This window comes from Fundulus heteroclitus, chromosome 11 (assembly GCF_011125445.2).
Source record: "Fundulus heteroclitus isolate FHET01 chromosome 11, MU-UCD_Fhet_4.1, whole genome shotgun sequence".
Classification (NCBI taxonomy): Eukaryota; Metazoa; Chordata; class Actinopteri; order Cyprinodontiformes; family Fundulidae; genus Fundulus; species Fundulus heteroclitus.
This window is the reverse complement of record NC_046371.1, coordinates 34,788,119-34,815,130: the sequence shown is the minus strand read 5'-3', so window position 1 is coordinate 34,815,130 and position 27,012 is coordinate 34,788,119. Positions and strand designations below refer to the sequence as shown.

General features: G+C 40.6%; 1 protein-coding gene across 12 annotated transcripts in view; it reads right to left on the bottom strand.

Moving 5' to 3' along the window:
* auts2a (activator of transcription and developmental regulator AUTS2 a) overlaps positions 1-27,012 on the bottom strand; it is a 436,359-nt gene that overhangs the window by 103,953 nt on the left and 305,394 nt on the right. For 11 of the 12 annotated variants that reach the window (XM_036143442.1, XM_036143441.1, XM_036143446.1 and 8 more), the window contains one exon: positions 25,971-26,000. The exons of the other annotated variant lie outside the window; for it this stretch is intronic. In XM_036143442.1, the coding sequence (XP_035999335.1) occupies positions 25,971-26,000 (30 nt within the window). The remainder of the gene's footprint in view (positions 1-25,970; positions 26,001-27,012) is intronic. 12 annotated transcript variants of the gene reach the window in all.

The window sequence follows — 27,012 nt, the reverse complement described above, 5'->3', positions numbered from 1 at the left end:
CCTGAGGAACAATATGTTCTGATTTGTAGCATTTGCTTCTTGACAATGTGCCAAAATGGAAGGCATGATTGAGCTTCCAGGGGTACTTTGAAAGACCAAAGCCAGTATTTTTCCCTGAGTGCTCAGCAAGCTGCCATTTTCCTGCTTTTCTCTCACCCTGCAATCTTAAAATTGCCAGAACAATGGGGTAACACTAAGGTTTAACTCTAGTGCTAATCACACTTGTTCAGTCTCAGGGCTGCAATCATGCCGGCACTCATCTGCAAAAAAATGGATTACACATTTCCATTGTTTTCTGAAAGACAGATCGGAATGAAAAGGGGGAAAAAAACATGTCCCGGCAACAAGAAATGTTTCCATTGCCCGTTACTCGACTTTTACTCTTAAAAATTATACCATCAAGACAAATATAATTTCCAGCTGCTTTCCAACCGGATCATTTTTCTCAAATCCAGCCATGTTTTACAACTACTTGATTTATTGCATTTTCATGGGAACCAAACGCAAAATTGGTCAAACAAGCAAGCGTTTTACAGTATTAACATGCCGAGCTAAAAACAAACATCAGCCCAGATCAGTGGTCTCAGCTGCGTCTGGCGGTCCCGTAATGTGCCCTGGCAGCGGTACTGGAAGATTCTCGAAGTACAGCCCGGGTCTGGCACCGTGCACTGGCAGCAATGATTTACAACAGCATTTAAGTGAATCTAATAAGCAGAGTGAATGCTTCCCGTCGCTTTGGCATGGCCCGTGCCTGGGCCCTAATCATTCAAATATTTTGGCAAAAGGCAATACCCCGCTCCTCTCCAAGAGAGAATAATGAGACACGGAGCTCTTAATCACAGCAGATCAGTTCAAATAAATGAAAAGAGAATCAAAAGCATTCTTTGCCGAGGCAGCCCCTCTCTCCATCCAAATGAGCTGACAGAGGGCCAGATCTGCGAAATGGAGATTTACCCGGGAGATGGAGCAGATTTTTCCATGATTCCTGAAGCTCTGTCTCATTCTTCCAGGCTTAAATTTAAAACTGGAAGGAACAGGCTTTGTAGGTAATTTTATTCTAGATGTTCAAGCTAATTACATACATGCACACATACAGCTGAAAGCAGATATTTACATAACCAATATTAAAATAGATACCCCCCCCCCCCACCCCATTGCTGTCTCACACAGAAATAGACAAAACTTGTTTTAGTTAATAATGTCACTTCTTTTTAAGCTCGTGATAGGCTAATTGGTTAAATGGAGATACACCTGCAGATGTATTTAGGGCAACACCTTGAACATATGGTTTCAGTGTGTGATACATCAGCCAGGATTAGTGAACCTCCTCAATTCTCTGGTCCATACATGGGTCCAATTTCTAGAGGTTCGAAATGTCCTACCATCACATGTTCACACACTGATATGCAAGTATAAAGAGAACGGCAATGTGCAGCCATCATCTTGTCCTAAAGATTAACGTGCTTTGGTGCAAAACCTCCGAACAAAGGCAAACAAACATGTGAAGATGCTGTCTGAAAGCTGGTGTGAAAGAGAGTCATTCTCCAAAGGGAAATTAGTCCTGAGCCAACAAGGGCTGAAGGCCCACTCAGTGAGGAAGAAGCCATTACTTCCTAAAAAAGACTGATGGCAGTTTGCAAATACGCTCAGGGAAACTCAAACTGAAGTGTTTGGGTCATAATGACCATTGTCACAGTGAGGGGAATTTTCCAAGTACAGAACACCAGCTCAAGTGTAAAGTACGGAGGCAACAGCATCGTGTTGTGTGGGTGTTTGGCAGCAGTAGGGTTTAGAGCACTTAACAACATAGATGACGTCATGAGAACATCATAGAACATTATGTGGAAATACTGAAACATCAGCCAGGAAGCCAGGAGGTCTGAGGAACATACACATCTTCCAAATGGACAATGACCCAAATCAGAGCAAATTAGTTACGGAGTGACAATAAAGTCAGTGTTTTGGAGGGACCATCACAAAGGCCTGATCTAATACTACAGCGAATTTGTTGGCAGAGCAGAAAAGGTGTGTGTGAGCAAGGTGGCCTACAAACCTGACCCAGCTCTGTCAGGAGGAATGGGCCACATTTCTAGTAAGCTATTGTGAGAAGCTTGTGGAAGCATACCCAAAGCATACCACCCAAATTACACAGTTTGAACATAATTCTTCCAAACACTCAACACACTTATAAATTCTTAGAGAAGGTAAAAAAATAAATAAAAAAATGTGTAGCTGATTTCTTTGACATTTAGCAAATATAAATAATTGTTATTACTAAGAGACATAGACAGGAACAATTTAGTCTGATTTAAAGTCAGGCAGTGGGAAGAAGAATGATGTGTCTTTTTATACGGTGCATGAAAACATCAGATCATAACTTTGGATCTTAATCACAAGTTCTGACCAGTTTCAGAAAATCCTGCCCCAGTTCTAGCACTCCCTCACACTTGTTCAGTCACACCTAAGGTGCTTTCTGGAAACCCACGCAGAGCAACACGGAAGCTCTGACACCTCATCCAAACTCAATAATTCACCGTGCTTTTACTCGCCAACTTTTCCCCCTGCCAATCTGAAGCCCTTCTGCTTGCTGAAAAAGCGCTCTAACAAACGATGCTGGCAGTTAACAAGATGGAAAAACATTCTGTTAATTTCTTCTCTCCCTCCTTCCCTCCCCTCCTTGGCGAGGAATCTTGATGTGCCGAGACGAGGGCTGGATCACAGCTTGCCTGGGGGAAGCCTGACACAAGACAGGCTGCCGCTGACATGATGAGTCTTGAGACTGCTGGCACATTCCTGTGATGTCACTTCCCCCCTCTCGACAGCTCTGACACCCCGGCGCGGGGTTCTGGGAAGACGGGGAAGAGAAGGAGCTGCTGCTGGTGGAGGTGGGGATTGGGAGGGGTCTTGATGAGAAGAAACACGGGTACGTCGACTGTGCGGCTCTTCTGTTTCCTTTAATGTTCCCGCTTTTATCAGCAGTCGGAGCTGTCAGCGGTAATCACATTTGTAGTGAAGAGCTGCAGAGACGATAAGCCCGGCCTGTCAGTGCCGCATCCTCCTGCCACAGACATATGCTGCTGTTCTCGGTCTGTCTTTATTCATGATGCCACTCTCCCCAGAGAGAGGAGAGAAGAAAAGCACAGAGTGGGGTGGATCATCCCGACTAGGAAGATGGAGGAGAAATAATCACATCTTGTCCTCACAAGGACTGGGGTGTGTTTGTTGCATCTCATTTATCACAGGCATTTATCACGTTTGAAAGCTATTTCCTAAATATCACAGTGCAGAGTTAGCGATGCGGTGCCTCGCAAAAAGAATTCATCCCCCTTGAAGAAAAGACAAACTTGTTTAATTGGGATTTTATGTGACAGAACAACACAAAATGATGTGTAATTGCAAGGTAGAAGGCAAAGGATAGATTTTTATTGCAAAGACAATTTGAGATGCATATATATATATATATATATATATATATATATATATATATATATATATATATATATATATATATATATATATATCCAGCCCACTTTACTCTGATTTCCTCCGAGTAACTGCCTCCAGATATCAAGTAATTAGTAAATAAATTCTGTGTGTAATTTAATCCCTTTATAAATGTGGCTATTCTGTTTCTGGCCTCAGAGGTTTGTTAGAGAACATTAGTGAACAAACATCCTCATAAAGACCAAAGAAAATCGCAGACTATCTCCATCCAGTCTGCCTTAGCTTCAGTTGATGAAAAAGGTAAAACGTCTCTATATGTGAAATACTGACTCAGGGGGGCAGAAGAAAAAGACTTTCCTTCAAATTCCCAAGTATGGACTACTTTGGGCTTTTCTGGCACGTGAAATCCCCACACTTTTGTAGATAACCGTATGCTGAAGATAAACGAATTTCAGAAAATATCATAACTATACAAGTCCAAGCATTTTGGACTCAAGGAGAACTGTTCGTGGATTTTTCAAAAATCAAATCCAACACAAATCAATCAAAAGATTTTTTTTTCTAAGTAAAGCAGAAAAGTTGCAACAACCACATGTCCCTTTAGAATGGAAATCACGCCGTGTTGTTGCTGATTTTTTCCCTTCCTGCAACTATTAGCAGACCGGTTCACTGCTAATAACTGTCACAACAGTCTGCAGAGATGATGATTAATGTGGCCTTGTGTCGAAGCCTGCATGACGTATTTTATGACCGCAAAGCATGATCATTACACAGATGAAAGGTAATTACATGCACAGTTAACACGGAATGCTGTCGTGGCATCATATGCATGACAGGTGGCGTGCAGCATATAAATAATAGAATGCAAGGCAGTCAAAAGTCACCGGGCATTTGGTTACTAATTATCCTTCTCTTGTGAGCATTAAAGCGCTGTGTATTGTTTACCGTTAACAGACGTAATTGAATAATAAACCCTCATCCCACCTGTTCGCTGTGTAGGGGAGACAGCACTTTGGTTGGGATAAATGAGCTGTCGTCTCCCTCATCTTCCCCGTTCCTCCTTTCACCTCCCCTTCCCCTGCTCTGACAATGGGGATGAGAGGCCTGCCCTCGCAATAGCCATTAAAATAATGTGGCCTAACCTAAGCAGAGGTTAACCAGCTAATGTCCCCGGTACTGCTCCTTTGTGGACATGAATAATGCAGATCAGGTTTCTAAACAAGCACACAAATGAATCTATAAATCACCCAGGTCAGGGCAATCTTATTAGCCCTCCTCCCTTGCTTCCCATCTCTCTCGCTCTGATTCGTCCCCATCAGGCTCCCGCCGAGGGAGATTCAATAGTGCAGCTATAAACTCAAACATGTTAGTGACCAAATGGACTATATATATATATATATATATATATATATATATATATATATATATATATATATATATATATATATATATATATATATGACCCAATTAAAAAGTACTACAGCATGTCCTTTTAGCTCTGTAATGTTTTCCTTTTTGTATAGTGCAAATATACTATATTTGTATAGTACAAAGTATAGTACAAACAGCGCATCGTATAGCTAAAATGAAGTTTTTTCCAAGAGGGTCCATTTAAAATAGATAGCTGCTATGTTTGACGTAAGCTTTTGGAGGAAAAAACTCACTCAGATGTGCTAGATTATTAGTTGATCGGTTGTAACTATACAGGAAAGAGCCGCCTTTCTGTGATCGACCATTAATTGTTTATATTAAGGGAGCCAACATCACACTGTGCCTGAGGAAGAGAGCAATAGCTGTAATGCAGCTCTGTAGTTAAAGTAATATCCCTATTTTTCTAAACATCACCAAAAATGTCTACAGGTTGATGTTTTTAACCATGTTTAGCATCTCATACTAGCGGTTAGCACAATTAGTTTGCTAAGCATTAGCCTACTAAAGCACTCCCTGATTCGTGTTTATAAAAAAACAAAACACTTTTATCCAGATATGAGATTTTCAAAAGACTAGAGATATAATTGGCTGTTTTAATGGATAAAACAAAGCAACCGTATTTTAATAGGCTTAGCTTTGTATTATTTGCTGGCATGTGACTCCCCGGTGCCACAGCCTCAATCTACATCAAACATACCTTCATAGGAAATGCTTCTTTTATAAATTTATATAAAGACGAAGCTTTATAAATTATATAAAGACGAAGCTTTATAAATTCTTTTATAAAGCTTCGTCTGACTTCATTTTGAAACATCTTTCCAATACTGAAACTAGACATCTTGGAGTGTTTTTTCCTCAGTGAAAACTTCCACAGTAATGATTGTTGTTGGTGTAGTTCACCGGGAAGATGAATCAACTTGCAATCCAAAAGGGTTGTGGGGATGATTGCAGCTTCCCCCATCACATTTCTGTGTGCTCTTGGGCAAGGCATTCAACCCCGAGTTGCCTACTGATCAGTGTATGAATGTGGGCACAATAATAAGTCCAATTGGGTGAATGTTGCTCTAGTGTAAAGCCCTTGGAGTGGTCAGTACTTGGTAGAAGCACTATATAAATTCTGTCTATTTTCCATTAACCTGTTAATGGTTGGCATGGTGGGCTCAGTCACTGAAAAAAGATTGGAATTTAAAATCTGACCCACTGATCTCCAACAAGAGCTGGTCAAATGTAAAATGGTCCTCTGCAGACCAAATGCTAATCTTATGGTGTAGTGTGGATAAATAAGATGGTCAAACTGTCTTGCAGAATTTTCTCTTCACTTCTGTTCTGATTTACTAGACATAAAATATAACATTGTTAAATAAATCATGCAATGTCGGCAAATCAGCCGTCATTTAGAATGAATGGATCAGCAAAAAAAGAAAAAAAAAAGAAAATGCAACTCATAAATCTTTTATATCTTGCATAAGTTTTACAATTAAAACCCAAAACTTGAAACATGACACAGCTCAACACTAATTCCTTTTTCCTTTCTTCATGTTCTGCAAATTCATCCATGAACGGCAAGGCTGGACGGGCTCCTGGGAGTCAAGTCACAGTAGAAGTCGGAGGGAGGATAGTGTTTGTGATGAGGGAGGCATGGGAATTTAGTTCACATAGAAAACTAACCCGTCTCATTTGTCAAATCTAGTATGCGCTCCCACATACTCTATCAAACAAAGCCACTGCTAGCTCACAGAGTCATTTCCCTCTCTCCCAATTACAAATGAGTCCATTAGTGTGTCTGCAGTGAGCCCTGCGCTGTCTCCCAGTAATGGCTTGTGAGATTTCCATCATAATCATAATGGCTCCCAGAGCAGCCATGAGTGCAGATGGAAGGTCGCTCATAGGTAATGAGCTATCTCACCACCCAAAGGGCACGTCTTCTGCTTTGTTGTTTGGAGCTGCATGCCTGTGACTGGATATGCCTTTGTGCGTCATGGACTCTCATGGCATGTTTCTATGCATTAAGATGTAGGAGAGTATTTAGAAACAAAATGATGCCTGGCACCGATTAACATCACTAAATTGGTATCTTGGCTTCAACTGTAGATGGTAAATCACACTGCTTGAGCCAGCACATGAAAGCTAACAGCAAATGTCATCCACACATTAGTTTGCATGTTGACATTCCATCTCCCTCCCCTGGTTTGTCTAGCCTTTCCAAGCAGAAATATCATTAGGCCCAGCAATGTCAGTATGACTCACCTCCGCTTGCCATTCAAGACACGTCACAATCTTTTCTCTGGCCTTGGACTGCAGCAGCAGCCAGCACATCTGCATCTTCTGCCAATTATTCTCTGAATGGCAGTTTCAGTCACATTTTTCAGATTGCGTGCACTCTCTGCACTAGTGAGCTGGCTGTCCCCATAGCCACAGGGCATTTGGTCTTGGTGGAATGAGCTGACGCAGTGCTCGCTTATGCTTAATTGACCTGAGGGGTATTGCACTGCTGTAATTCAGGTCATATCAGCGAGGCATTGTCATGTATGCTTCGGGCTTTACAAAGGGCTGAGTTTGCCGGAGTCTTTGGCGTGGGCTTGTACAAACATTCATATGAGCAATAGATGGAGAAGGATATGGCCACACTCATCTCCAGAGGAATGGAGGGGAATATCTGGGGTTACTGTGTGTTGCTCATTGGAGTTACCATTTAAATCGATGTTCCAAAGTTCAATGTGTCCTTTGTTTTGACTAAGAATGATTCCATTCTATTCTATTCTATTCTATTATGTTTTTTTAGCTGATGGGTTTTTGAAGTTCGAAGGCCTATTTTCATCATCCTGATCTTGAGCTTCAGTATCAGATTCAAATCTGGACTCTTGCTTTGCCACTCAAAAATGTTAATATCAAAGATGAAATTAACTTTAATGTGGTCAGTAGGGAGCCATTTACCTCAATTAATAATAGTGATAGATTGTTTTGGATTTAAACCCCTAAGCTGATTGGCTAAGAGTTTACAAGTTTTTTTTTTACCATGTGCAAAGTAAATAAATAAATAATAACCAAAGGAAATACACCACTGCGACCTAACAGTTGTCAGCATGAGTTGAAAGCAGATCATATTTATTTTGTTTTCTAGTTTTTTTGGATGCATATTGATGATCTATTTCTAACATATTTTGTTTGTTATTTCTAGTGCTTATTAATTAAATTTTTTTTCATTATGTCTTTTTTTAGTGTTGATTTCTAACAAGTCCTAACAATGATGTAGTTTTCTGTGAAAGTCATAGCTAGAACCAATTTTAAAAGATGATCTAAAACATATCTAGCTGTTTCTCCACCTTTTCGGTACAAAATAGTCATCGGTTATATGATTATATGGTTCATATGGTGGGAAGACCCTTGGATCAGGTCAGCTTGTGCTCTCTAGCTTAAAAGATCAAAGATGAGATCACAGACATCCTGCCATGCTGAATCAAAAGAAGTGGGGTATTTGCTGTATATGTAGCTTTTTTACATGAGGCGCTAGGGTGTTTTAATGACAGAAATATATATAGAAGTGTGAGCCACAGTTTTAAGCTAAAGTTTGCCTTCTCCTGAGAGGTTCCACCATTAGGTTAATTTGAAATCATTCCGACGCAAAATAGTAGATGTTTGATTTATCCCTTGTTACATGGCTTCCTAAGATTTTGTCAGCCAGCCTTATTAATTCATTCATCTCCATAAGCTTTCTCGGTGCCACTTAGGCCTCGTGTAATCTGGGTGAGACCCCTTGTCACTTCATTTGAACAAGCAAGGAGACTATGCCGTCCTGCCCATGCAACATCTGGCCCTGGGGAATGAGAACAGAGGCGTTTGGTTGTGTTCAGACTAAGCTACAGTGAAAAAAGTGATTACACAATGAAATGGCATGCAGGTGTTCCATTTCACACGCTATATTTAAAACATTAGCGAGCATTAGTTAAATATATTTGCAGCTTTATTGCTTACACTCCTTTCAGCGTAGATCAAAATCGACAGGCAATTTTCCACCATGAGTCACTGATGTATTGCCACTGTGAAAGGAGAGACACTTAAAAGCATTTAGCTCGTGCCTAGCTCCACACAAAAGCCTCATAAAGGCAGACAATGGCTGAGCTTAATAAGAACCAGAATGGATCCCCCGAGTGGAGGACCCATCAGGGTGGGGAATTTCATTTAATTTCCCCGGGGCCATCTATGTCTTGTACACATAATTAGAGTCCAACTCGCAATGCTCCTTGTGTTTTGTCAATAATCCCCCAAGGAGCAATCAGGACAAGGGTTGGACATGCCTCAGTGACCTGGGCTACCTGCAACAAGCTCAGCCACCTAATTACACTCGCTCTAACGAGCAGTGTGGTAGTTGAAAGGACAGGAAGTAGGAGGGGTTCGGGGACCGTGCCTGAGCCCAGGAGCCAGCAGTACGCAGACCCTCTGCAGGGCTCCTGATATTATGGCTGTTTGTGGATGTTGGAGCATCGAATTCAAGATCTTCTTGTGAGCTGACCCAAAGCCTCTGGTGACTTACACTGCAGGATATTAGAGTTTCAGTCTCAGACGTTTGCTAAAGAGTTCAGCTACATCGCCAGTGAGAAGTTTATACACGGTCAACATCAGGATTTGATTATCTTAATGGTGTACTTGAATCATTCTTTTCAAAGGGTGGGATGATGATACAACATCAAATTTCCATAAACAAGAATTGGGTCCACAAAGCTCACTGTCCTATCTGAAAACCCAACCTTGTCCAGGGTTCAACCATCACCCCCCGAAAAAAGGAACTTGGCAATGGTGTTCAGCAGCAGTCCAGGAATCACCTAAGTTCGTGTTGGTCATGAACTGGAAGATGCTGGGACACCCGGTGTCACTTTCCACAGTGAAGGCAGTTTTATTTCAAAATGGACTCAGAGGGTACCCACTAACACCTTCAAACTGGAATAGCAGAAAGCCTTCTAAGGAAAGAATATGTGGCCAGATTAAACAAAGACTGGGTTATTTTCCACAATAGCAGGAGGAATTCTTGAAGGAGTCAAATCGATGCCTTCAAACCGAATACCACTGTCACACTTTTGAGTCTTTTCTTTTAATGGTGGTGGAAGCCATGATGCAATAAGAAACCTCCTTGTGCATTAAACGCTGTAGCATAAACAATCTGCTCACCTGAAACATTTAATTAACATTTACCATTTGTTATTAGAAAAGTGGTCAAACTTTTTTTGATGCTGACGATTGTATGTTTTCTTTCCAGTTTGCTAAGGGATAATAATCAAAACATAAGTAGGTTTGATTTTTCCAAAGTGGAAAAAGAAAGACTAAAATGTGTCATCATCTGTAAAAGCCCAAAAATGAAAATGATATTCTAGTCTTTGATCGCCGTCTGCAGACTTCTGATTGTTAACGCAAATATTCTTTTTGTGAAAAATATTCATGTCTATTGCTGCAACTGTCATGATTTGGGTTTTGTTATGGTTTATGTTTTGTTGTTTAATTAGTTCACCCTCCTGTCTTAGTATTAGTTCTGATTTGAGTTATGTGGTTTGTTTATTCTGTTTTATCTTAGGTTTATTATCTAGTGTCCTGTCAGCTCCCTTAATCACCCCCACCTGTCTTTGATTAATTACTTTCACTCCTATCACCTGTCTGCCCGCTTATTTAAACCTGCCTTAGTTCTCTGCTCGCCGTCGGTTCGTTACTTGTCACCTATCCATCCGTCCTGTCGTGGTCAGAGCTCCCTGCACCTTGATCCTGTTTTTGTAACCAGTTTTGTCTTCTTCCACCCAGTTCTGTTGACCTGTTTACCTGTCAAGTGTCACCTGGATGTCTGCCTTACCCTTTGGATCCTGTATTGTTTGCCTGTTTGATTCCCTCTCCTCACCTCCCCTCAAATAAATCACCGTTAAAAGCATTGCAACTGTGTTTGGTTGAATTCCGGATTCTTCACCACACCATTCATAACAGCAACTACAGAAGAGCCTAGATAAGATTATAATGTCAGGTCTAAAACTTCATTGTCAAACATGAAGCCAGTTTTTTTTCTTTTTACACTAATCTGCTGAAGATATTGGGCATTGATAATAACAAATAATAAGAATACTACCATGCTTACATGCTACTACTAGTAATAAGAAGATGGACAAAGAAGTATAAGGAAAAGAATCACCTTAAAATCACCTTTCATATTTCACAATTGCAGAAAATTTGCTTGTACATTATCTCTTGAATAATCACATTGCTGGATGCCTATCCCCTTGGTAAAAATATTATTTACAAGAACTCTGCTTTGCCCAATAGATGAAACAAAAAAAAGACTTGACTCGGATGCACTTATAAAGCCATTCTCTGGGAGCTAAGGCTGCTGGTGTGGAAACGGAGAAGCAGCCAGTTCGGAGGCAGGCTGCCTGCAAAAATCATCAGTTTGAGGAAAGGGCAATGAAGGGGCAGAGGGTTTGTGCAGGTGAGTCAGGCCTAGACTGACATTCAGCGAGCACAGTCAGAAAATGTAACCTTTCTCAGCAGGGTGAGAGAGGGGAGGCAGAGAAACAGTGAGGGACGAAGACAAAGTGGGAGAGCACAGGAATAGGTGACTGCGAAAGGCTTCCTGCATAGCAACAAGGAATATTAGTATTTTTTCCTTTCTAAGTGTCCTGTTTCCTAAGACACTGGTTTGAACCCAAGGTCTTGGTCCATACATTATTAAAGAGTGGTAACTGGCAGCGCTACCTCATAAATAGAGATGAGGATAGACACCCGAGGAGCCAGGGTGCTGCTTACTTTTGATCGGTCACAGACACAGCGGCCATAACATGACCCAAAGGCGTCTGCTTACACATTACGCCACGGCGCACTCCTTCAGCCAGCAGCCCTCAGCTCTGTTACCGTCAGTGCTTTTGGCAAACCGCACAGTGTGAACCCAGTTCATAGATGTCGGTGCCAGTCAATGATATAAAAAACTGTAATTTAATCTGTGTCAGTATTAGTAACAGTGAAAAAAATAAAGGCAAAGCTAAGTGTGTTATTGTTTTAGCATAAAAAAGATCATAAGAATAAACTTCATAGGGGCTGTAATGACCAAGGTGAGATAATACACGATGTTTAGCCCACAGAAACATAACAATGCTTTATCAATATTCTGGGAAAATCTAACAATTCCCTTGTTTTGTTTTCCCAAAGCGGTTTTAAAAATCACAAACAGTAGTCTCTTTCAGGTCATACTTTCTTTTCATGATCTACATGTGTTCTTTACGCTAAGATTAGCTAAAAGCCCCGACATTGAATGGGGGATTGAAGTTCACCTGCCTCAGGAGGTAGTCCCAAACCATAAGCACTACGAGCTGTGAAGGGTAACACACATCGGATGCGCCACAACACGTCTTATCAATTGACGTGCCTCTATCGGTACCTTTAGTGCACATCACAGACCTGTTCTTGCAGTATCAACCCTCCAGACCGCTCAGATCTTCTGGTTCTGGTTTACTCTGTACACCCAGAACCAGAGCCAAACATAGAGAAGCAGCATTCAGCCTCTATGCTCCACAAATCTGGAACGAACTTCCAGAAAACTGCAAAAGAAGAAACACTGAGTTCCTTTCAATCAATCAATCAATCAATCAATCAATCAATCAATCAATCAATCAATCAATCAATCAATCAATCAATCAATCAATCAATCAATCAAATTTGTCAACTGCAATTTGCATTGCAATTGAAAATTCAGTTTCAGTACAACCGTCCATCACATACATTTAAGTAGAAGTCCGGTCAAAATCAGAATTCAATCTGCTTAAAGTACTTTAAATATAAATTTTTTTACATACTTTTCAATAAATGATAAGCTTTTTTAATTAAGAGTAATTTTCATTTGAAGGTCCTTTTATGGGGGCAGCCATCTTGACTGAAAACCCACCTGTTTAGAGTTGCTTTCGACCCATAATAACAGGAACATTTACAAACATATTTGATGTGAATTGATGTTTTCAACTGATACAATTTAATGGTTGTTACTGGTCACATAACTGGTGACCGTTTTGATGTGTTTATGATGTTTTTATGTTTTCTGATGTTAAGCTCTTTGAACTGCCTTGCTGCTGAAATGTGCTATACAAATAAACTTGACTTGACTAGATCTTTCACACTGAAGTGAGCAGAAACAACATAGACTGTTGGTTTCAAGCCTTGGACGGTTTTATCAGCTGCGCCAACGCTTCCGAACAGAACAGATTTAAAATGGATAGCTGCCCTCACCAGAGCCAGCTAAACGCATACTGTGTGGGTTGTTCTGATGCAAAGTAATAGGGGTGTATCTTTTGACACGTGTCTGGCATCGCAGAGGTGCGATTGATTCCCTTTAGGGGTAATACGGGATGAGGGTGATGTAGTGATATCACACATAATAAAGAAGCAGAATCAGACTGAGATAGTAATACTGAAGATGATGCACAGCAAATTTACCTTTATTTGAAGCATTGAGAAATTTAAGGCGGCCGGCATGAGTATTGTGACACAAGTCTCAGAATGAAGAGTGGGGTAATCCCAGATTCATATCTCATGAATGTAGCACAGATCAATGAAGTGTTATTTCGGTAAAAAGTTCAAGCCAAATTATTTGGATTCATGTTTAAAAACAAGCCCAAAAACCCGCAACCAATGCCTCATTCAATTTGCAAGCCACTTGGAAACAAGCACAAAGAAAAGCTCAAAGTCACTTATAATATACCGGACCTGGCAACACTGATTACCGTTCGTGTATTTTTAATTTTAAAGTGGAGATATATAAATGCAATCTAGACTATATACTATACTTTTTAATACCAGGGGTATGTTTTTATACCACTGAACCCCAGGGGTATAATGAGTTAGCATCATGGCCCAACTTAGGTCCCAAATTGATTAGCTTGGGGTCCTCTTCACCAACTAAACACTTAACAACAATGATAAATGTAATGTAATTTATTGCCCATTGTAAATCTCAAAAGATCATACCTTGTTTAATTGATTTATTATAATGTTTCCACTGTGATAGATTGGCGACCTGTTCGGGGTGTACCCTGCCTCTTGCCCATTGACAGCTGGAGATAGGCACCAGCACCCCTCGTGACCCCAACAGGGATAGACGTGTTAGGAAATGGATGGATGGATGGATGGATGGATAGATAATGTTTACATACTCAACTAATAGTTGGGGTCAAAAATCTATGGAGCCAGTGTTGCTTTTATTTAGCGCTTACATGAAGCTCCAAAGAAGACATTAAGCTTACCCTGGTTAACAGTTAGGGAGTGATAGTATTTTGGCAGTAGTTTATGTCGGGTCTCTCATTATTTTTCTTTTTTGTACTGAGGAACCAAAATGTCAAAAGTGCTCAATTTAAAAGTAGTGGAGACGTTTTATTGTTTTTGCTACCAAGTACTGGGCCAGGGTTAAGAGAAGTCTTTAGCTGTCAATTCTGTCAACCAAACAAAGCAACTGAGAAACTACTTCCTTTCTTCTAAATAAAAGTCTCAAACATGCAAATAAAAATATGTCATAAACCAACAGCAGCTGGATAGACAGATTCCACTTTGATGTGAAACACCTGTGTTTTATTACTACTTATAAGTGCTATATAAATGTATTGTATACTTTAAGCCACATAAAATAAATACTGGACTTTATGTGAGGCTCCTGTTCAGGGGCAATTTATATAAATGCTTAATGTGATGTGTATGTATCTGTTTTCTTGAGATGTTTTTCCAGGTCAGGCAAAACGGAAAGTATTTTTTATTTCTACAGCAGCGAACATCTCCGTCAAAGAGCATATGTTTGGCTTTTGTTGCTGATGGAATTATTTTCCATTCCCTTTGTTCTCAGCTTGTGCTGGGAATTGAATCACTGCCTTTGAAACATGATTCACTGCTGTGACTGTTTTTTCCCCATCCATTCAATTTCAAGGACTTGGCAACCTTGTCCTATTCAAACATGTGCATTATTACATTTTATTGTTGGCCATAAATGAATGGGGAGGCAGATCACCCCAGAGGCAAGTGTAACGCATTAGGCCCTGTATAATATCACGTCTCAAGGTAAAAGCTATACCCCCGACAAGGCGGTGTTTCACCACCAACAGCTATTCCGCAAGCTATCACAAAGAATCAGGAGGAAATCTAAAAGGCAATAGTGATGCTTTTTATGGATATGGAAACATTTGCTTGACTCTATTCCAACTGCTGCTGTATTTCTAGCATGCAGTCTTTCCTAAATAAATGTTGCAGCATTAAAAAATTACAATAAACAAATTAAGTACCCCTCAAAAGTAAAGGTTGGTATAATAATGATACATAAAAAGGAACAGAACTGATGAGCCTGTTAATGTCTCTGTTTTACTGTAGACTAACTTGTGAGTTGAATGAAAGTTGCTTACAGTGGGATGAGTAAAAGACATGGCAAGGGAAGCTAAGTTTATGTGTATAGCACATTTTAGTAACAAGACAATTCAAAGTGCTGTACATGAACAGAATATAAGAAAAACTATAGAGGAAAGTAAATATCAGTGGCATAGTAGCAGTAGGTCAAGATAAGTTGAACTACAAACTACAACAGTTTGAGTTGAACATTAACATTTAAATGGAACTCTAAACAAGGTTTATTAAACTAGATTTAAAAGGAACTCAGGGTTTCAGCAATTTTACAGTCTTCTGGGAGTTTGTTCCAGATTAGAGGAGCATAAAAACTAAATGCTGCTTCTCTATGTTTGGTTCCAGTTCTGGGTGTGCAGAGTAGACTTGAGCAGCATCATATCATTTATACAGTTTTACCACAATTAGGCTTGCTTCTTAGTTTGATTCCTGAAGAAAAACTCCCAACCTGATTTGTACATTTGCAACCAACATTGAGGTCTTGGTCCCATCTCTGGCAACTAGCGACTTAGACTTCATTCCATTTAATTATGGGCTTGTCACTCAAAGAGGTGAAATGCTTCTGCTCCGACCCTGACTCTTGGCCTGAAACTCTGCAGTGTCAGTACCACGCCTTAGGTGAGACACTGCACTACAAAAGAGGAGAGATTCTAATCAGTGGACGAGGTTGGTGTGTATTTGTACATGTGTGGCACTGTCCTGGGAGTGCCACTGCCAGCTGACCTGGTCATCCATCAGACAGGGTCCATCCATCGAGCTCACTGCATTCCCCCTCCCCTGTTCACCTACCTCCCCTGCCGAGGCCTGTGAGTGTGGATCTCAGCCAAGCCTGAGATCTCCACATTAATTTCTCATCTGTGGCGCCCTAATGAGCTCCGCCTGCTCGCTCACCTCTGAGACCTTAGTGATTATCAGACAGGGGGGTGGCCATTTGTCAATGGCAAGAGGTGGCATTTACATTGCTGACCTTGCTGCCAAGGAGAGAGGAATCAAAATGCGGGAGAGGAGAGGCGATTAGGACAGATGAGGAAAGAAAAGGAGAACAATTACAAGCCAAAGGGTGCAACATTGGCTGCCTAAATAAACCCTCCAATATGAAAAGAAAGTTTTATTCATGGAGATGTAGAAGTTTCCGCAAAGCCCATCTATCTGTTTGTCAGGCGTTCTTTAAAACCTCTGACGGAAAACCTCTTAAGGTACATTTTTCTTCTTTTGACACTAGAAATTGAACTGTTAAAGCGGAATATTACACTTCTGTTTTCTTCTCGTCTTTGAATTACTTCTTTGTATGTGGGTGTAGACGTAAGTTGGACTTGGTGGTGTGCACCTCAGAGGGAGCAGGGATTTGCTGGTTATTGGATGGAGGGAACGGTGTAGGTCTGTGACACCCGCTAACCTTGGCCAGGACTACTGGGACTCTGGGGGTATCCATCAACATGGCAGCCCCGAGACCAAGACCAGGGGAAAAACGCCACAGAAGTTGGCAGGGGGAGGGAGAAAAAAGCTAGTAAAAATTTAATGCACTCCGCAGAGCGGTCATGTCATACTTGGTTATGGAAAATAATCCCAGATGCCTGCAGTGCTAAAATGGAGCTGTAATGTGCTCGCCTCCTAACCCGGCCTGACAGCCATGATGTACGACTACCATTACCGGAAAATATCACTTCAACTAACCCGTGATCCGGCTCCGCTAAGGGTCATATTATCCATGAGGAACAAATTACACTCCCCCAAAGTAAATACAAATTTCCTACACTGACTGGGTACAAAGCACAAAGAGGGGAGGGGGCAGGCGGGAACGTTACCTATGACAACGCTCCGCAGAGTGACAAGGATGATAAAGTACATGACAAATCACTGGCTGACAGGGTACTCTAGTGCAATCAGCCTCAGCCTCGGCCTAGCGAGCACCCACTCAAGCCTGTAAACACCACTCTCTTCCTTTGGAGGGGGCAAAACACATAATCTTTTAATGCTGACAAGTTGCTCTCTCCTTTTTATTACTCATCCTTCCCACTGCGGTGAAAAGAGGGAGGGCTTGGTGGTGATGTGGGGTAAGAGGAGGAGATAAAATGGTTTTATGTACAGTGCTACTGAGTGATTGAGAAACACAACTCTTCTGGTGTAATTGCCTGAGGGCAAACACAGCAAAACAATAAAGGAAGAGAAACAGCAAATATATTACCAGTTCAGATCTTTATCTTATGTCAAGGACAAACAGATTCCTCGCGCTGCTCCAAAGCACCTTGTTTTCAATAAGAGCGGAGCACAGCGAATTATGGCGCTCTGCAGAAGCTTCATTAGAAAGATGCAAAACATTTTCAAAATAGAATTTATCGCTAGTGTCTGCTGATGTAGAAAGTAAATAGTGCTTATGGAAGGTGTGGTTTATAATGATGGGGGGAAAAACACTAAGGCGGGGAAGGCAGACCCTGCAGATCAGAAATTCAGCACAAGTTTAGATTAAAACGTTGGTCTGACATTTTCAAGGTGCCACTTATGAGGGAGGAAAAAGTCACTTCAGCATTTACAAGTCCAGACAAAGCAGGTCTGAGAGCACTTGATAATATTACAAAGCTGCAGAAATTCACCACTGGTAAAACTACTGAACAATTTAGTAGATTTTCCAGTGTATGCATTTTTCAGTAAATGAGCTTGAGCACATGAAAAGGTATGGATTACATTATTTACTCTAAGTATTATGGAGTTTTTTTAAATAATCTGCTGAGACAAGCTGAGACTCAGGGTATTTTTCAGAGTGCGTCTCCCATCTGTCTAACAGTGAAACAATGATGCAGTATTTATTGTAGTTTGCAGAGTTAATGTTAGGTTCTCTTTAGAACTACCACTGACATAGATGATACAGGTGGACAAACTTCATTAAAGCTGAAATAGGGCTGGACGATGTAGAAAAAAAGTTTATCGATAAAAAAATGCATATTGATCGATATCGATAATTATTGAAAATATTTAAAACCATATTTTATGTGCAGGTGTCCTGGACATTTTATGATATTGCTAAATGATTTAATTTTAATAAAGAACACAAACACAGAATTACAATTAAATCTTTAGTTAACCAACTTTTTTAACCATAACAGAATTTTAGAAAAATAACTTAAGAGACCTGAGTTATGTTATTAAATACTGACAAAGAATAAACTAAAGTGACCCGTAAAATGACCAAAATAAATATACCAATACCATTTTATCACAAAGAAGGGAGCCCAGTTTAGCTGCTATACCTTCTTTGTTTTGGAAGAAGCTCCGTAACATTTCTCCAAGGATGACGCGGAGCGGCTGCGGGGCTGACAAAGCTCGCGCTTCTGCGGGTGTGAGCGGCTTACGTGATGAAACAAGTTGGTTGCGTAACCAGACTTTAACGGTTCCTTGTTTTACAAATCACTGGTTTATTTCTGTCAGGCTGGCGAACTAGTAAAACCCCGTTTTGGGACCGTTTACTCCGCCGCTCCTTGCTGCGAAATATTCACGTGCTCTGTGTTGTGGTTTGAGAGGGCGACAGTTTGTGACGGCGTGCCTGGGTCCGCGACTACGATTGGTCGAGAGGAAGTAGTGACTAGCATCAACTAATATGATAGGCTGAAAGGAAGGAAGGAAAACTGTCTATCGAAGTTTTATCGACCCTGTTTTTTCCTATCGTGGCACACGTCTATCGATCAATATATATTGTTATTGATTATCGTCCAGCCCTAAGCTGAAAAGACAACTCTGTTAAAGTGCAAGGTTTTTGCGATGTAAGCTAATGAGGCAGAGGTCATTCAATTGCAAACTTGTTCCACCTGTAACCTGACATATCTTGTATGACTAGATTGCAAAACAAATGTTTTGGAGGGGAAATAGTTATTTGTTGCCCTGCCTTTTAATCATTTTATATACTGCCTCTTATGGGTTTATAATGTGCTTTGTAAACTCTCTGCTCAGAAGAGAAGAAGAGAGGAACTGAAAAGAAAGAATAAAGTGATTGCTCCCCAGAATATCAATACAGTCTTTGTATCGGGAAAACAAAATTATGTAAATTGGGAAAAGAGAAGATCTCTTGTCCCTTTTTCCACCCTGAAAAACTGACATCATTGTTGTTTGGGAGTACAGTCACTGTGGTCACAAAAATCTAAACTGAACACAGAAGCTTTGCAGTGGAGTGGACCATAGAGCAGAGCTATGAATTAGGCCTTGAAAGCCATGACCTAAAAAGAATCTTTTTCAGCCAATGAGGCTCACAGTGAAGAGAGACTGTGTTGGCTGCTTATGCTCCGTGTCTGTCTGTGTCATGCTATGTGCTGTTATCTATAGCAGTGCTATCAATGGCAAGAGGTTTTTCAATGTATTGAAACACAATGAAATGAAATATGTTATGAGCTGACTTATCAACAAGTCATATCAAATTAGTAAGTAAACATAACGGCATCTCAGAGCTTCAGCAAACTGCTCTGCATAGAAATGTCACTGGCAGGAGCAAGGTGTGCTGTTTTAAGACTTGAGCCATTTATGCTGAAACAGCTATATGGTTGGATGCAATTAAAATGGCATAAAATGAAATGGTAAATGGAATAATTTGTGTCACGCTTTTCTGGTCATACTGACCACTCAAGATACTTCATACTATAGCCAAATTCACCCAATTGCACTCAGTAAGACACACATATTCATACACTGATACACAGATCAGCAGGCAATTAAGAAAAATTAGAAACAGAATGTAATCTCACTTTCCTAAAATGTGATGTGGATTTGCAGCATCCATCCATTTTCTGACCCGCTTAATCACTCATGGGGTCGCAGGGGTTGCTGGTGCCTATCTCCAGCATTCACTGGGCGAGAGGCGGGGTACACCCTGGACAGGTCGCCAGTCTGATTTGCAGCATTAAACTACTATTCAAAAAATATTCACAGAAAGCAAGATAAATGTATAGGCTGACTTTCAGATTTTGAACTAGAGCTTAACAAGTAGTCCAGATTCCTTAAAATGAGTGAAACTGCCCTTAAGTGTGCCTAATCAGATGTCAACTTCCCCACTGTGTGTTTCTCCTAATTACTACTGCTACTAACATGTTAGCAAACTGAAAAAAAGCAGTGACATCATAAGAACATAAACAATGGGTCAAAAATATGTCTCTGTTCATTTTTATAACAAGTTGTACTCAGGGCATCTGGACACTGATTACTGCTTCATGGCACAGAGTCCTGTGATCCATTTAAGGCAAAACTACTACTGTGGTTCTCAAGGTTTTTCTATCAAGTACTATGGAAGCAAAACAACAGAAGAACAGTACATGGACCTATTTTTATTTTACCGTGTTTTTTAAATAAAAGCGAAAAAAAAGGTAAAACTCCAAATGGGAAAGTCAGAGATTTCTCTAAAAGCAGAGCCCCAAAATCCAATATGGCTGTCATAAAGTTCGGATATTGTGATAGCTTGAATAATAATTTTTTTCAATTCTGACAGTTTTAATTTAACAAATTCTGTTAGTGAGCATGTTAAACAAAGGAATATACCGTCATTAGCATGCATGGCTAGAAAGTACTGTAATTTGCTTCTTTCTGTGCACATCAGTTAGCATATCCTGGTGATTATCTAACTTGCAACAAGAACATGGTAAAATTGGACTTGATATCATTCCCAGGTTTAAATCTTGACAACACAAGGAAACACGGCAAAAGCAGCAGGAATTGTTCTTGTTTCACTGTTTCCCTGTGACAATTGGACAGTGTCCACCAGAGGTTCTCTGAATGTTTCCTACTGCACGTCCCTCGTAATTTGTTTTTTCTTGAAGCATGGTTCAATGTGCTTGAAAAACTCATCTAACAAACAATGGCAAACAATGAAGATCTCACTGCCTCTACAACTTCATGTGGTACATTGCAGTCATAAAACACTATTTGATAAGGCGACAATTATTTGGAGTTAAAGTTGCTGATTATGCTGTGTTATTGTAGCAGCCCTCCTCAGCAGGTATAACTGAAGATTTGGTTAGATCACCCAGAACCAATGCTTGTACTGGATCTGAATGGACCTTAAACCAACTTTATGCTTTGGGCTCTTTTAGTGTGTTGTCCAACGACAAGAGTGAAGATTTTTATCTGGGATTTAACTCCCGAACTCGGGCTGCACAGTGGCGCAGTGGTTAGCGCTGTTGCCTTGCAGCAAGAAGGTCCTGGGTTCAAGTACACCCCTGGGTCTTTCTGCATGGAGTTTGCATGTTCTCCCTGTGCATGCGTGGGTTCTCTCCGGGTACTCCGGCTTCCTCCCACAGACCAAAAACATGACTGTTAGGTTAACTGGCTTCTCCAAATTGTCCTTAGGTGTGTGTGTTTGTCTCTGTGTTGCCCTGCGACAGACTGGCGACCTGTCCAGGGTGTACCCCGCCTCTCGCCCAGTGAACGCTGGAGATAGGCACCAGCAACCCCCGCGACCCCATGAGGGATAAAGCGGTTCGGAAAATGGATGGATGGATGGATGGATTAACTCCCGAACTCTAAAACCCATTTCAGTCTATAAATGTGTAATTGTACAAGGGTTCTCAAGACTACAGAGACTAAAGTGCATCTTTCAGAAGAAAATTAGAGTTTATGCTACATGATAGTGACCAAGGACCAACAAAACCCAATCAATGTGATCATGAAACACAGAATTATTTTGTCATGTTTCCTCTAAGAGCATTAAAACAGGAACTTGCCTCTTCAGACTGTCCTTCCTTATGCATGTGCAGAGACAGAAAACTACTGGTTAGGAACCCTTAAACAGAAATGCTAATGATAATGCACAAAGAGCTAATAATGCCAGCCGTGTGTGACGAGTAGTTGCAGTGAGCCTTCCTCCCACCTGTCTCCCGGAACGCTATTAACATGTCACGTTAGAGGGGGCCCGTCCTACAGGTCACTTTATAATGAGCAAATGCTCTGGCTGTTTCCAGCACATTCAGACACACAAAAACACACAAGAAGGATCATCTGCACATGCACTCTGAGATGTGAATAGCTGTCTCTTATCAGAGCCTGGCAGCTCTCTCCAACACGGGAGAGGGCTTCTACACCAGGCAGGACGTGATTTCTCCTGGGGACACTTTTTCCATTTCCTGCTTTTGAAGGGAAACTAAATAAGCCATGTTTGTTCTCATCTGAATACATTTGACCCATTAAAATGACTCTGCTCTCCTATGTCCTTCCCTGCTATGGTGTTGTAAAGCAGACCAGGTCACCCACAGAATGCCAATGACAGCAGTGTCAGTGGGCGGGGTGCGCCAGGTGCCTGGCAGGAGCAGATAGGGCTATAGGTGGTGTGGACTCAGGAGGGGGTAAAAGTGTAAAGCGGGAGCTCCAATTACTCCCCAGACCACGTGAGTCAACTCAAGTCATCGGGGTCTCCTATTTACTAATTCACTCCTCTGTTACTTTAATACACAATTAATCAATGACAGGAAGGTGTAGTCGGGGCTGTTCATCAGGAGCGTAACGTGAGCCATGGTGAATTAATAGAGTCACTGGGGGGATTACAGTCTCTCTCTCTCTCTCTCTCTCTCTCTCTCTCTCTCTCTCTCTCTCTCTCTCTCTCTCTGAAACAAAAAGGAATTGCCACTGAGACAGGAGCAATTTAAATCGACAACACTGAGTAATGACTCAATTTGCCGCACAGTCTAAACACAACAAGCAAATGGCATTACTAAATCATTAGAGAGCATCTAGATCTCTAGTTAGAAGTTAGTGGATGATAAAGCTGCTTTTAGAATCTTTAGGGTGCACTCAAACCTTAAAAAACGTTTGGATCAAGCTTTTATTGATGCTTACCATTACTGGGATCTTGTGAATACTAAAACAGCAATAAAAATTCAGGAATTCATTACCATGTTTATTGTCTCCTTGGTCCAGCCAACTGATGTATCTAGATGCATACAGGTAGAATATATAGGCAGTAAAACTCTTGTTTTCCCTTTCAAAACTATGGAGTAAGTCAGGCTAATTATTTGACGTTTTAAATACTAAATGAAGATAGCCAGGCATTCATACTACATTCATACTGAACTACTTTAGGAGTGACACAGCATTTCTCTCCTATTGTCAATCAGTTCATTATTCATTAAATATCATATCTAAACTGTGGAGACAGTGTTAAAAAAGGTTGTTCAGGGTGACATACTATGAGGAGCCTCAGACAACTTTTACCAATTGGCATTTTATGATCAACATTACATCACTATACACGGTATAGTAATCTTAGGGTATGAAACTGTCACAGTTTGAAAGAAATCTCCCTCATTGTTCATGGATTTAGCAAATTAAAAATATTTTGGTGATTCTAAATGACCAAAAATAGGAAATATTGAGATTGGACATTGGAAAAATAGGCCATGCTTTTATAAACAAACTGAACTGAAAGTGAGAAGAAATTTCAAGATTATGTATAACAGTGGATAAACATGACACAATCTATTTTATAAATTTGTGACCTATAATGAAAACATTTGCTGATATTACAGTTTATAGTCCAAATAAAGCCGATCACTGCTACCTGCCAAAAAAGCCTGTGTGAGGCTCTGGATTACTATATGTAAGCAAGATTTGTACTGCAGGTAAAAGGACTTTCAGTGAAGTTATTGTCTCTACATAGTTCACAGAAGGATTAAATGAATATAACTTGTTAAATATCTTTTTCTGTTGGATCCAGGGTCTGGTCTATTATTAAACTGCGAGAGAACATTGTATATCCTGGTAGAGGAGGGCTTTGGTTGTATCCCAACACATTACTCCGTATCTGCATGACATTTTAAAGAGACATACCGTGCTGTTGTAATTAAAATAGGCTCCAGCATCACTTTTCTGCACCTTTGATGCTATAGCATACGCGGTTTAATCTCCAGCTAAGATGGGCTAATGATTTCATGACATGGCCATTACAATATTTAGAAAGTAAGTGAGTGTTACTGAAATATCACAGTAATGACCCGATACTAATATTACTTAATCTCATGCAGGCGTTTTGTCTGCACTGATGAAAATTCACTGAGCGCAGCAGGTAAAATACTTGGAGTGGCTCCAACAGATGGCAGCTGGACCTGCTTTTTTTTAATAAATCAGCTAATAATTATTTGACCACTTGAGGTCACTTATTCACTGCTTAAAGAGCACAGAATAAATGACCATACCCAGATGGTCATTAGGTATGAAAATAATAGGACAGTGACCTCAAAGCAAAACTTACCTGCTCTGTCCTGATCCATAGGAAGGCAGTAATTTTCAAACTGTTATTTTATATACTTATTTTTTATTTGAGCTTCATTTATACAGGTTGGCTCTTGGAGATCCTTTATATAATTTAGATTATAGGATCTGTTTTGACAAAACAAAATTCTATACATACACTATATAGGCCCTTTTCCATTAGACATCAAAATCCCACCGTGTGTTTCCATATGGGGGATTTCACTTTCCACGCGTTTTACTTTCATGGGAAAAGGTACCAATCTGAGGGTAGGACTTGGCGGGATTGTGTGCTACAAGAAAAATTGTCCGCCACAAGGGGGAGTAAAAAGTAGTAAGGAGATGATGATTTTACAAACCTATCAGTTTTGTACCCTGAATTTATCAGAAAAAATAGTTTTAGGATGTGTGCAAAACAAAACGTGATGCTTTAAAGCTATAGCTGGGAATCCTGTTCAGAAACACTTTTTGTTATACTGGGTAAAATTGTTTCTTCAATCCTGAAAATAGTAAATGCATTGTGTATGCAGAAAAAGGAGCCCTGTAAAACTCACCTTATCTATTGTATGTCCCACATGGCAATCATTATGACGTGCTCACGTAACACCTTGTTAGTTTCCGCTAGTTGGCTACGCACACGCACTTCTAGTGTTTATGTATCCAGTTAGCTTGGCGGCTAGGTTAGCGGTTAGCTTTGGTGTTAGCCGTTTATTGTAGCTCCGCTGCTCTCACTGTGTATACTTTGAACATGGCTGAGAGTCACAAGAAGCAAATTGTGTAGAAGTTTATGAAAAGAATAAGAAGACTGCAGTAGAAACAAATAAGACCAGAGTAGATTTGGGAGATTTTTTTCACGCGGTCCCACTGAGGAGTGGAAGAGCAGGTAAGACGGTTTTGCGCATGCGCAGTTTTTTTTAAAAAGGGACCAGGGAAAACTTTTGGAAAAATCACTCTAGCTTTAAATCCTGGGCCTTGCAATGGAAAAGGGATAATGGATTTTATGTTTCACAAAATTCAATTCTCAATATTCAGAAAAACTGAGTGTCACAAACTGTAAGATTGCGGGAATAGAAATGTAAGATGATGTATTTCCTTTAAATAAGAAGATGACAGAAAGAAAACAGACAGAAGTATAGACAAGACACAGGGTAAAAATACCAGGATCTTATACTAAAAATACTTCAGTAACTGTTATGATTTGAGCAAAAAAAAAAAAAAAAATCACCACTCAAGATTGTTACAGCAATTTCATTTAAAACATCCCCCAAACCCTAAAACCCAGTTAGATTTAGATTTTGCTTCTCATTAAGTCATTCATAATTAATGTGCAAGTAATTAAGGCCTTCTAGTACTTATTAAGATGACGTTTAATTCTAATTACATTAAATCCTCAGTCTTAAAGATGGTCTCATTTTGAATGTTAGGCCTACTGGATATCCTCCTGTGCCTGCAGCAAAGTCAGTGGTGTACGCTGAGCGTAACAGGCTTACCTTGTCTTCCTGGTCAGTCTCAGTGTCACACTGCAAAAAAAAAAAAAAGGACATGAAAGAAATTAGGAGAAGCCCTTTGAGCTTCTTTGTTTATATAAAACCTGCTCATAAAATGAGTGCCAGATTGTAGCTTAATGGCAAACTTAATGCATATTCAGAGCCCCAGTCAACAAATACTATCAGATCAGTTCATTAGTGCAAACAAGAACATATTCATTTTGAGCAGCTGTGGCCTTGTTAACACAGAAACCTATACAAGAATCAGACCGAGCTGGAAATTGAAACGAGTAGAATTATAGTTTCATGATGAGAGTTACTGCTTGAGGCCTGCAATGGCACAATGACAAGAGGAGGAAGGAACTTTGTAATAGAGGGAAGAAAAAGTGGCTGGATTTCATTTTTTCGTTCCAATTTCAATTTCAAGGTCCACTTAATTCTTTATCAACTAATTAGTGCGATGCTGGGTGACTGGCGGCCCTCAACGCTGTGCATATGGCTGAGGCGCACAGAAGCACTGGAGTCAGTAATGAAGAAGGCACTGGGGGGGATTGCGGGTTGGGGTTGGCACAGTATGTGGGTAGGAGTGAAGGGGGAGGGGGGTTGTTGGGTGGCGATTAAAGCAGGAATGAAGGAAGGAGGAAGAGATGATTGACAGCCTAGGGAGTGTGCAACAGAAGGCCCTGCCTGTTATTTTTTCCCCTTTATCTCCTTTAACTCAAAGGTAGCTGGCTGGCTCTGAGGCTGATCTGTTTCTCAGGCTGGATGGTGAAAAAACGGGGGCCTTGCGAGCTCAGCAGGAGCATTGCATCCAATTTACAGGCCTGTCCCACACGGCCCCAGGGGCTGCCTGCGGCACACTGCCATGATGGTCAGCTCCAGCAGCTCATAAATTATGCAGAGGCAATAAACGCACTGGGCAAACACTCCTCAGACGTTCCCCTGCTCCATTTCTGTCTCACTCTTTTGCTATCACCCACAGCATTCCACCCCCATTTTAAAGTGGTATGCAGAGGACCTGCAGCCCGCAGCCTGTCAGAACTGA